The sequence below is a fragment of the Aquarana catesbeiana genome, linkage group LG09 (genome assembly GCF_042186555.1).
Source record: "Aquarana catesbeiana isolate 2022-GZ linkage group LG09, ASM4218655v1, whole genome shotgun sequence".
Taxonomy (NCBI): Eukaryota; Metazoa; Chordata; class Amphibia; order Anura; family Ranidae; genus Aquarana; species Aquarana catesbeiana.
The window spans coordinates 244,348,974-244,361,307 of record NC_133332.1 but is presented as its reverse complement, the minus strand read 5'-3'; the positions used below and the strand labels follow the sequence as shown (position 1 = coordinate 244,361,307).

Here is a 12,334-nt window from a genome sequence, read left to right as displayed (position 1 = left end):
TGGACCTCATGGCTAAGCCATGTCACCGTCATTCTACTGCCCAATTAGACTTCTCTCAGTGGCCAGCATGGGCGCTATCCACTAGACAAAAGAATGGCAATTGACAGGGCGTAGCAATAACGTCAGCCACTAGTAAAGCAAACCTAAATCAAAGAGGAGATAGTAGGAGCTTTTCTACCTAATAAAAGTTGTAGCAGATAAACTGTTGTCTGCACTCCTAGGCAGGACTTTTACCTTCAAAAGTTTAAAATGGTTTACAGATTCACTTAAACCGTTTATTTGGACCAGAGCCAAAGCCCTGTACAACCTACAAGTGCATGTACATGCAGGCACCACAAAATACTTTAGGTTTACCAATAAAGTTGGTTGATATACATTGGTAGGCATGACAGGTTCACTTTAAGAACCTAAAAAAGACAAAATTGATGCCAAAGGAATACTTACAAGTCTTGAACCTGATTCATACGCAGAGATACACTGCCAGCTTCCTTAGATATGACAGCCCTGCACAGACAAGAAGGGAGCACAGCAAAGTAGGCATGCAGACATTAGTGTGATTAACATCAGGCAAGGAGGTGCAGCTCAGCCTGCAGGCTGTATTAGGAGGGACTGAAGAGAATGGGGTGCAGCAATTTCAGGGGGTGTCCACCTTCAGAGAGGAGATGGCAGGCTCTTCCCAGGTTAGGCAGATCTGGCACGCAACGATAAAGCTTCTATTTCACTGAATTTACATTTGTAACCCATGGTATTTATATGGAACTACACAGGTAAAACTTTTTATTTTTATTTTGGATATAGAGTAAGGGAGGCTTATAACCCCTGTAAGGTTTATTTTTGAGAGCTTTGTTCCATTGGAGAGATTTACCTTCACTTCTTGTCCCATAGTCAAACATGAAGCCAGAGGAAAGCCCTACAAATGAAGAGAATCCATTGGGGACCCCAGGTCACCAGAACTAGTGTCCCCATTGGTAGATTTCCCCTCTATTACTTTTCTGGGGACAACCCAAAATATGGCATTTTTTTTTACTTTTATTGATAATGGTAAACAGGACAAAGAGAGAGGATGAATCTCCCTAACGGGGGCACAGACAGCTATAAAAACCTGACCGGTGTACTAATCATTCTGTACTTTACCCAAAACTAAAAAAAAAAAGTTTTGCCTTTAGTTACACTTTAAATATAATTACCTGCACAAATTTAGAATTCAGTGAAACTGGTTAACTGCGATTCACCAATATGATGTCTGTTATGCCAGACCTGTTCCAACTCAAAGGGAGGAAAAAAAACTAATTTGACCATCGGCCAGAGAAGCCACTAATGGTTTAAAGGAAATCTGTTCTGAGAAAAATATGCTGACTGCCAATGCGGACTTTGTTTCTGAAAGGGTTAGTTGCCCAGCTATCATGCTAATCCTCTGGTTTTGATACCTGTTGTCACTTTCCTAGACCTATTAGGCAAGTCAAGAGACTTCACTTGTTGCATACTTGTTCTAGGCCATTCATTCAGAAAATACTGAAGTGAAAAAGCTGCTCAGCTAACATTTTCAGAAAAAAAAAAATCTGTAAAAAGGCATTTATCAGTACAGGTTACCTTTAAAAAGGGAAAAAAGCTTAAAGACGACGTGATGCTATAAGGGTAAAGAGACAGGTCTGCTTATCCGTTTGCCCTCGCCAGCAACACCAACTCACTTTTGCTTCACTTTTCTGCCACTGGCAGCAAATAAAATAACCCATACTGTCCGGTATGAAGGAGCATGTAACCCCCCCCCCCCATGTGACGGCAATGCTGACCAAGTGCTGTCAAATGGAGGAGCAGGGTGAGTTCAGAGCCTTGTGTAAGCTCCAACTAGAGCGACTTGGCACTTTAACTATAAAGTGGACCACTGCCACCAAGGATACACAGCCTGTCCCTTTGAAAAGGATATTAAATGCTGCCAACGTACCTAAAAAAAGGTGACCGATGTTAAAAATATGCAAGTGGACACCCCCTTAAAATTAAAGTATCACAGCTAAGATTCACTGAGTTTATCTGTCATGGAACAGTTTTTCTCACAATATTCTTGGTAGGGATGGACTCAGGCGTGTTCAGATCGTAGTCCAAACGCACCTGAGCAATCCTGCCAGGAAGCCGTCACTGCACACCACCAATCATAGGCAGCGTGTGTATGTGCAGCTGCGGGCCAGGAAATGCCTCGCTGTCTATTATTGATGGTGTGCAGTGAGGGCTTCCTGGCGGGATTGCTCAGGTGGATTGGGACTACGGACGTCCCTAAGCCAATCCCCAATTCTTGGTTTGTGGTCTTAAGCTATGATACTTTCAACTTGACCCACACAGTAGTGCAGACAGAAAAATCAAACATTAAACAAGATGCATATTAAATTTTGGTGAATAGTGATATGATTGGGGGGATGCATATTTCGGGCTGGTTATCCAGGGAATCACACAACAGAAAACAGAAGTTAGGTCTTGAGGGAAATATCAATTTCTATACAGGTGTAATGGTGATTTTAGGTGAATATGATGGCATGCAGTAATCAGGATGGTTGATATGAAAGAGGGAAGGAAGTACTGTACAATGACATTTTTCTTCAAAATTGTCCTAGCCTCTTTTAAAATGGACCTTTTGTTAAAATTTACAATTGTAATTTAATCAAGTCTAGCTATAATGCTGCACAAACATAGTGACTTTACAAGCCCGTTGCTTTAAAATGCCACTCTGGATTTGTAGTTCCAATTGCCTCTCCAGTAAAAAGAAATTTATTTTTTTTGCAATATTTTTAATATTTTCCACAAATTAAACTTTATTTTTAAAATTTTGTTGTAGTTTTGAATAGGGTGGGGAATAATTCTGTCTGACACCATTGGGAAGATTTCCCTTAGCTTTTTATTCTTGTAGGATCAGGAAAAGATGTTCTGATATTTTCTCACGCTACTATCCTGTCTCCAGCAGAAGATTTTCCATTATATTCTGTCCCTTAGAGCAGTGGTTCTCAAGTACACCCAACAATCCATGTTTTCCTTTACTTTGCACAGCTGCTTTAAATCAATAACATGGTATTGATAAGAGCCATTTTATCTAAGGGAAGTTTCCAAAATATATCCTGTTGGGGGTACTCAAGGACTGAGGTTGAGAACCACTGCCTTAGAGAGCCTGACCCTGGGGCTTTTCCTTTTCAATGGACGAAGTTAAATTACACGCAGGCTCTTTAACATCTGTGGACTCACCTAGACAAGGGTTCTCTTAAGCAAAGTGTTTGTATGCACTGGGGTTGATTAACTACAACTGCCTACTCTTTATCAAAGGAGAAAAACCTCTGAAACGCGTTACCACCACCCCCCTCCCAGCACCTTCCAATTCTCATAGACACGACAAGGCAGACTGTTCCCATGCAGAGTGCCAACTATTGGCGGGCATTTGACAGCTGTCAGGATCTGATCTCTCCAGAGCTGGCAAAAGAGATGGGAGGACTGGCTTAAATCCACTGACAGCTTTAGAGTCTATCCATCCATCACCCTGCCGACAGCTCAATGGAGTTCTTATCTTCTACCTGTGCTGACTGCCAAGAACTTGATATGCAAGTGTACCATTTGTTTTTATGAAATAAATTACTACATCATTCTAACGAGAATCCTACAGTGCCATCTCTTTGTTTTTTCGATAAATCAATAGGTTCATTAAACCAAAAGATGTGTACCCATTTGCAGTTATTCATAACAGTTTTGTAGTTCTGAAAATACTGGGTCGGGTAATGCCAAACTGGAGGAAGGCAGCAGCTTCAAGTATTTTACATGAGAATGAACCATCCCTTAATGTAGAGAACAGCTCACTGATGCAATAATGTCACTGCTTATATCTGGAGTAAGGAATATCTGGCCTCCAAAATTTGGCAGTGGAGGGATGCAAGAAAATGGAACTGCCCCAAATCTATTTATTTTTCCCCCCCATGTATTTGTGCAGCATTATGACTGTAAAATCTGAGCCTGTGGCCCTCATCATGGAGAGAAGGTATCAAAAGGTCAGCTTAATTTGTCATCTCTGAAACGCTTTCTCCTATGAGAGATCACTTGTCTCTTCACCAGGCACAGCAGACCTAGAAAAACATCAGAATGGTGTCTTACTGTCCATCAATCTGTTCCTGGCGCAACGCAATGCTTCCTTGTTCCTCCAGCAGGTTTTCACGAGAAGCAGACTGTGCGGGATCCAGCTTCTTCACATACGCAGCAGGTACAAAGCCCTGACGGTCATTCACTTCCACTTTCCACCAGTCCTAAAGGCACCATGCAGTAAATTAACAATCATGCACTTGCACAATACATGTTAACAGTTTGCAGAATGATGTCGAACATTGGTGCAATAAGTGAGGAACAAGCGGTTATACGGGGAATCAGCATCATTGTTACTGAGGATACACATATTTGAAAAACGTCAGATAGTCTGCTTTTATATATCTGTTGATACAGCTGAGACACACCAGCACTGTCCATATTTTATTGTGCAGTAAAAGTGTGGTGTGCATGTGAGTGAACAATTTATTATTTCCAGACGTTTAGATCTCCGTATATATGGGCAAGGCTTCGATGCCATTCTCTAGAATGGGTATTTTTCATTGGTTACCTTATTAGTGCTATTAAGTAGGGTTAGGATGTCTCCTTTCTTCATGGTCACTTCCCTTGGGCTCTTCTCCTGATAATCATATAAGGCCAGAACTAGTTCCTTTCCGGTCTCATCATCTGTTGGTGCAACTTGTTGCTAAAAAGAAGGAGGTGGTCGATTAGGTGCAATAATACCTGCTAGTCTGTCAAAATATACATTCCCAGCAGTTTGACACACAGCTGGATGGGTGCACCTGGAATCACAAATATGTACAGGTTTCATAGTTTGCATACTCCATTGCACACAAGTTAGGAATACCAAAATCATACCAGATACAGACTTGTTATTGTGTGTTGCCTAAATGCTGGTAGATTGGTGTATGGTGGTGTGAATTATGCATCTCCACTAGGTATGAATTTAATCTGGTGTCTTTACTTACCCGGCAAGCTTGGGCCTGTTCCTTTAGAGATTGGATGCTACTTCCATATGCCCGAAGATCAGACATAAGAGCTTCATGTTTCTTCAGAAGAGCCTGAAAGCAGAAAAACAATCTAAATAACAGAGCTGACTAACGGGCACATGTTTGGTATCAGAGCTTGGGGGATGGTCCTACCTCTGCTGAGTCCTCATCTTTGCCATAGTCTGTGCTTCCAACAATTGGCTCCTTTTCTCTCATCCAGGACTCAGCTTCGTTGGCATCAGCAAAGTACTGCTGAGCTTGGAGAGAATCTTCTAGATCCTGTCTTCGTTGTGATGCCTTGTTCCTCAGAGATGTCCACTTATCATTCAGCTCCCTCAGCTTCACTTTCACATCATCAGAAGCAAAATGTCCTAAGGATGACAGACCCAATTAGTGTTTCGTAAAGTAGAAGACGTTTAATGGCAGGGTACATTGTAGGCGATACACAGCATGGTTCGTTGGAAGGACAGCTTTAGTCTAGAGTCCGCTATCAGAATCAAGCACTGGAGGACATGTCGATTAGAGCAAGAGACTGAATATGTATGCTTCAATGGCAGGGATATGCAATTTGCGGACCTCCAGCTGTTGCAGAACTACAAGACCCATGAGGCACAACAAGACTCTGACAGCCGCAAGCATATCACCCAGAGGCATGATGGGACTTGTAGTTTTGCAACAGCTGGAGGTCCGCTAATTGCACATCCCTGTTCTATGGGCTCAAAGACCATCTAGGACACATATAGCAGCTTAGGCTGGAATAAAGCAGATTCTCACTGGATTTAAAGGAATCTAGAACAGGAGTGTGAACCACAGTCCCGTTTCTAGTCATGACAGAAACCCCACGTTTTTGTTATCTAATATTATGAAAATTAGCTTCTGTTTTAACATGTAGTTAACTCCATTCCATTATCTTGGCTTTATTGGCAATAGTACCCTGTACACAGGAATCTTCTAAACTCTTATCCCCATTTGTGTAATTACGTTACTGATTTTTCCAAAGGTTTGCAGAGATTAAAATGGAAGATACTTCCAGCAGTGTCACCAATGTCTACAGATGATATACCTGCTGCATGCCCACAGGGATAATTGGATAGCTATGCTAATAACACAGGGATTGATTTTGTGGTTACATGCAAGCCTTCTAATTGTTATTGTACAGATAATATCTACAGAACACAAGTAGGATGTTAAAATATTTCATATTTTTAAATCAGAGCTGGATAGATTCAGTCGCCTTTCAAGAAAATGGAAGTTTCTGTTTTAAAGTATAGATGGCACTCTGTATTCCTACAGAAGTACATAAATGGCCGAAGTAAGAGTGATATTTGGACATTATGAGGCCCGAAGCACACTTTAATGATTACGCCTTTAATGATGATGATAAATAGAGCCCTGGACTAAGTCTGGGAAAATGCTGGACTCCACAGAGAGAAAACAAAAGCTTTATACAAACAACTTACTGGAACTATTATCTGAGAACAAAAATGCTCTGCTGTGTACCTTCAGTGATCATGTTGTTTCCCTTTTGTGTGACAGCTTTGATGCGTGGCTCATGTCCAGCTATTTCAGCTTGCAGAGCCTGATGCTTCTTCAGTAGGTTCTGAACACCAATCAGATCCTTGCCTGGAAACCAGATCATTACAAATGTTAGACTTTTTTTCCCAAAAGCCAATCTAGGTCTGCAAAAGGTGGCATTTAGAGTGACAAGAATGATTACCCCTGTTTGTGGAGGCAGCAATAGGTTCCTTCTCTCTGATCCAGGTCTCCTCATCTTCAACATCCCTGAATAGCTGCTGCAGACGCAGAGAGTCAGACAGTTTCTGTTTGCGAGCAACCATGGGTTCTTTTAAAGCCTCGTAGCGTCCAACCAAAGCCTCCTGCTTATTCTTGATGTTATCTGCATCGAAATGTCCAGCCTCCTGAAACTGACGTGCCTGGATGGTGATCCCATCTATACGGTCCTATATAAATATTACCAAGACATAAGAAACATATTCCTTAGCAAAAGAACCTGATGGTGAGAATAAGGTCACGTTAGCTTCACAGAGGGGAGTAAAAAAAAATGCCAACAAAAAGGCTAAATGTCCAACTGAAATAAAAAAACGGAAAAAATAAATAAATCGTAATAAATATAAAGTCTTTTTGAAGACAAAAATCCCAAGCTGTATGACCTAGGTCATTAAGAAAAAAAAAGGGGGGGGGGGGTGTCTTTGTGCAGGGGATATAGACTAATGTTGAGTGTCCATCCTCTTAGAGACTGGATGGAATAATATCCCAATGGCCTGCTGTGTCCCCCATGAACATTCATAGAAACAAAATTTGAGTACCTGGTGAGCTGCCACATCAGCTTCCAGCAGAGCATGCTTTTTCTGAAGGTTCTGCACATTGGTCAAGTCTTTGCCATAGTCATCTGAAGCCAAATGTCCTTCCACCTCATATAACCACAGTTCGATGTCCTCCACATTCCTGTTAAATTGTTGTTGCTGGTTGGCTTCACGTAACTTGATGCCTGGGTAATAAAGCCACAAACATCAGCAATCTAAAGAAGTGCTCTTCTCCCGGGTTGAGATATTCAAATCAACCTAAAACACCTCACCTTTCAGTTCCGTGGCTTCCAGCAGCCTCTTCCACAAGGTGAGGACTTCATTCATACGAGTTGCCACTTCATCGGATGCATAATGGTCGACGTCAATCAATTTCTGTCCAGAATTCTCCAGAGCATCAATGCGGCTCTGGTTGGCAGAGAGTTCAGCCTCAAAAGCCTGGTGTTTCTGCACCTTACCCTGGAGATTGGAGGGATCCTGCAGGAGATAACAAGAGAACGCCACTCTCATTTTAGATTGTAGGATTCTACATATACACATCCCAGATATAGACTAGATAGTGCACTAGCGGAGTTGTTGGCAGCCAATTGTTCTGCAACAATGGCAGCTTTATATATTTCCATCCACAGATGGGGTGAGCACCAAGCATCCGCGCAACCCTAAAATGCCAGCTGATCCAGGAGGAAGGCAGAAAATCCTAATGAATATTGTCGGAACTGCTCTAACAGGAAAAAACAAAAATTCTTTAGATTCTCAAAGGCAATTGTAAATATATGCCAACATTCCAAAAAAAAAAAAAAAAAAAAAAAAAAGATTTCTTATAAATATTAGCAACCAACAGAACCAGTTCCAATGGAATACTATTGCAATTTTTTTTGCAGCTCTAACTCAACCACAAGGGAGATAACTAGGTCTTAGCATTGCTCATTATTTAATTCCTTTATGCTTGCATAAACTTCCATTAGTCTGTTTTACCATAGAGATGCATGCAAGCTGTGGGCATATATGCATTATTGCACTGGGAGCAAGATGCATCTGCAAAGACACAAGACGTGATTTTTTTTTTTTTTTTTGGTCTAGCAAGGCTTAAACGTCTCCCTGTAGCTTCCTATCACATCAAATTCTGTTTGTATAAAGAGTTTCTTGCTCGCAACTTTTGATAGTAATAAAACTGGGGGATCAACAAAAACGTACTTTCAAATTGCAACCATATTTTCTAAGATACCTTATAATTGTAGGGTGGCAGAGCAATCCCACATTTGTTGCAAAACACAAATATAAATCCAAATTTGAATGGCTAGACTAGAAAATGTATGTCAAAGTGGATGTAAGCCCTAAGTCCCGTGTCTTTCTGCTGCTCAGTTTTTCTGTTATGAGTATAACTTCTGACAAGTTCTCCTAGACGGGAGATAAAAGCAGCTGGACATTTGTGTCGTGGTGGGTGCTATAAAAAGATTAGCAGAGAGATGGTCTATTAACGGCACAGCTCTGCAAGTATCTTCGTTCATCTGCCTATGTGTAGGGGTGGGAGGGATGGGTGCTTTTCCTCCAATCAGCTGTCACACAGTGTATGCCAAAACTCCCCTCCCCCTGCCAGAACAGGAAGAACAAATTCTAACACTATGTGCACTTTCTAAAGAATATAGCAAGCTGAAGACAGCAGATATACATGTAAAACTTATGTAGGGGGATTTGTTTCATCCCTGTGTGTCATCTGAGGCTGTTCACTTCACTGGGTATATGTGAGTTTACATCCACTTTAAAAGGAGGAGAGCTATACAGCATACACATTTCATTTTAGAACATCAGTTCTAAATGACTATTGTAGAAACAATAGTCATTTTTGACAATCCAATAACGGTTTGCTTGAAAAACTCCCTTTCACATTGTGAAAGCGGTCCGTCTGCTCATCCTCTTTCAACAACTTCCTGGACTCCCTGCATGCTTTGCAGCTTCCTCTCAGCTCATTCTTTTGGTTTACTTTCAGATTTTAAAGGACTACATATCCCATGGTACCTTGCTGCATTTAAGCTAGAATTCCTGTACTGACTCCCCCTCCTGAAACATCTTCTCTCAGCACCTCTGTAGTTCAGATAACAGGCTCTGAGATGTGTGATACAGCAGTGCATATTCACAGAGCACAGTGTGTCACAGAACTGAAAGAGACAAATGTGTGGGGATCGACACAATACATTTTCTTGTAAAATTCACCCAATATGTAAATTCTCAGTCATTTCCTAGAAAAAAAAAACAAACCAAAAAAAAAAAAAAGTGATCCTGCAATTTCCCCTTTCAATCTGACCATCCCTGAGCTTGCTACTTGGAGATACAGGTCACAGTGTTGTCACACACCATGCCTATACTCCCAAAATCAGCTTTGATTCCACCAGTCGTCCCCCCCCCCCCCCCCCCCCTGCTTAGTTGATTGACAGAAGCTCCAAGCCAGAGCCTTGCTGATAAAACTACAACTAATCATAGTAAGCTTTAGGCAGCAGAGTTGGAGAAAACAAGTGGTTGGGAATCTGTAATATCACTCGGATGCCTCCCACAATGGTGAACACACATGGAATAAAAGAGGATGGAAGGAAAGAAAGAAAGGGCGAGTTCAGATTGTGGTGATCAATGGGGAATACTCGGAATGATCAGAGGTGGGTAGTGGGGTCCCCCGGGGTTCTGTGCTGGGACCAATCCTGTTTATTTTGTTCATAAAGGACCTGGAGGATCGGGTAAACAGTTCAATCTCTGTATTTGCAGATGATACTAAGCTAAGAAGGGCAATAACTTCTCCGCAGGATGTGGAAACCTTGCAAAAAGATCTGAACAAATTAATGGGGTGGGCAACTACATGGCAAATGAGGTTCAAAGTAGAAAAATGGAAAATAATGCATTTGGGTGGCAAAAATATGAATGCAATCTATACACTGGGGGGGGGCCTCTGGGAGAATCTAGGATGGAAAAGGACCTGGTTTAACCTTAAACTACGTAGAGGGTTCTTTTTTTTTTTTATCTTCTATTTCTTTATTCAACATTTTTTAAACTCAACAATGTTAAAAATACATACAAATAATAATCAGTCATGTCTCCTAGATCACATTTCCCACACCTATTCAGACCACCCTTAGGAGAAGAAAAAGGGGTCAATCTAGTCAAAAGACAATAAAACATACTAACCAAGGGGAGGTCTGACGGCCTAGAGGGAAGACTGTCTGATATGTTATTACAACTCAATGTTTTTGCCAGGTGTCTAGGTTTTTACATATCATTTTCTCTTGCGTCCCACCAGGGTTTCCAGATCGAATCATATTTCCATAATGCACTTTGCCTTATGTACACCGCTTTTTCTTTAAGAATAACGGTATTCATAGTGTTGAACCATTTCTCACTGGACGGGGGGATCGCCGATTGCCATCTCCGGCAATCAGATTCCTTGCTTGGAATAAACATCTTGTGGCCGCTATCTGCCTGTTTCCTAGTCCCCCCCCCCCCCCCCCCCCCCACCAGACCCAGCAAGCAACGTTTTGCATCCAACTCAGTGGAGGTACCAAATACCCGGTCAATATGTTCTATCACCCCCGTCCAGTAACGGAACAGTTTCGGACATCTCCAAAACATATGGAGCATGTCTGCCTCTAGATCCCCACATCTAGGGCAGTTTGAGTCAGAGCGGCGACCAAACCGAAAACGTTTTAGAGGGGTATAGTAAGATATATGAAGCAGAAACAGATGTGACATCCTCTGAGAGGGAGACAAAGAAACCAATGGAGCCAATTCCAGAATTCTGCTTCACTGGGTTACAGTAATATTCCCCACTTCTTTTTCCCACTTTTCCCTATGCGAAGGGGGCTCCATCTCACTCAATTTCTTCTTATTAATATATAGATATAGTTTTGAAATTAAGCCTTTCCCTGTCTCTGTGTTGATTAAATTTTGGAGTACTGGAATTGCGCTCCACTCTATAGTCCTTTCTCTAAATTGTTCCTTCAAAGCATCCACTCTATAGTCCTTTCTCTAAATTGTTCCTTCAAAGCATGCCTGATTTGTAGATAACTAAAAAAGATTTATTTGAAAGGGCATACTGATCTCTCAAATCCTGAAAGGACTTCAGAGAACCATCTGTATATAGTTGAGAAAGAAATTTTATTCCACAACTCTTCCATTCCTTCACTGTCCCAATCTTCTGCAGTTCTCCCATTTTGCCATTTTCCCACAATGGTGTATATTCAGTAAGGCCATCATATTTCAAGATTCTTTTCACTGTATCCCATACTTTCATCATAAGATTTAGGGTAGGTATTCTTGAGAAGAAAGATCCAGCCTCCAGGGCCTCAATTATCGAGTCATGTGGAGTGTTTTGTAAAAGCCTCTTTCTTCTTAGTTCTTGATCTACTAAGTTACAATCTCCAATATGCTGGAGTTGTGACGCTAAGAAGTAGCTAAGTGGGTGTGGGAGGGCTACTCCTCCCTCCTGTTGCTGGAGTTGAAGGGTACGTAACCGAATTCTTGTGGTACTGCCCTTCCAGATCAGTTCCCTAAACAACCTGTCAATCTTTTGAAACCATTTTTTATACGGCCATATTGGAGAGTTATGTAACACATAAAGAATTTGCGGCATTCAGGTCATTTTAACTAAATTGCATCGCCCCGCCACCAAAATTGGCAGACTTTTCCAGACTTTTATTTTTTACCGTAAGAGCGGCAAGGTTGTGGAATTCCCTTCCACAGGCGGTGGTCTCAGCGGGGGGGGGGGCATCAATAGTTTCAAGAAACTATTAGATAAGCGCCTGAAAGACCGCAACATACAGGGATATACAATGTAATACTGACATACAATCACACACATAGGTTGGACTTAAGTCTTTTTTCAACCTCGCCAACTATGTATCACGAACTAATGAACACTTTTTTCCCCCTTTAAAATAAATGTTGCTATAGCCACATAAAATGTTTCTGCAGTAG

The 12,334-nt window shown here is 41.5% G+C and overlaps 1 protein-coding gene across 1 annotated transcript in view; it reads right to left on the bottom strand.

Moving 5' to 3' along the window:
- Positions 1-12,334, bottom strand: part of SPTAN1 (spectrin alpha, non-erythrocytic 1) — a gene marked incomplete in the record, with an annotated part of 118,608 nt that overhangs the window by 39,192 nt on the left and 67,082 nt on the right. Inside the window, 9 exon segments of the mRNA XM_073600076.1 lie at positions 445-504; positions 4,120-4,268; positions 4,616-4,750; positions 5,034-5,126; positions 5,208-5,425; positions 6,555-6,677; positions 6,772-7,015; positions 7,382-7,563; positions 7,651-7,855. Coding sequence (XP_073456177.1) covers positions 445-504; positions 4,120-4,268; positions 4,616-4,750; positions 5,034-5,126; positions 5,208-5,425; positions 6,555-6,677; positions 6,772-7,015; positions 7,382-7,563; positions 7,651-7,855 — 1,409 coding nt within the window.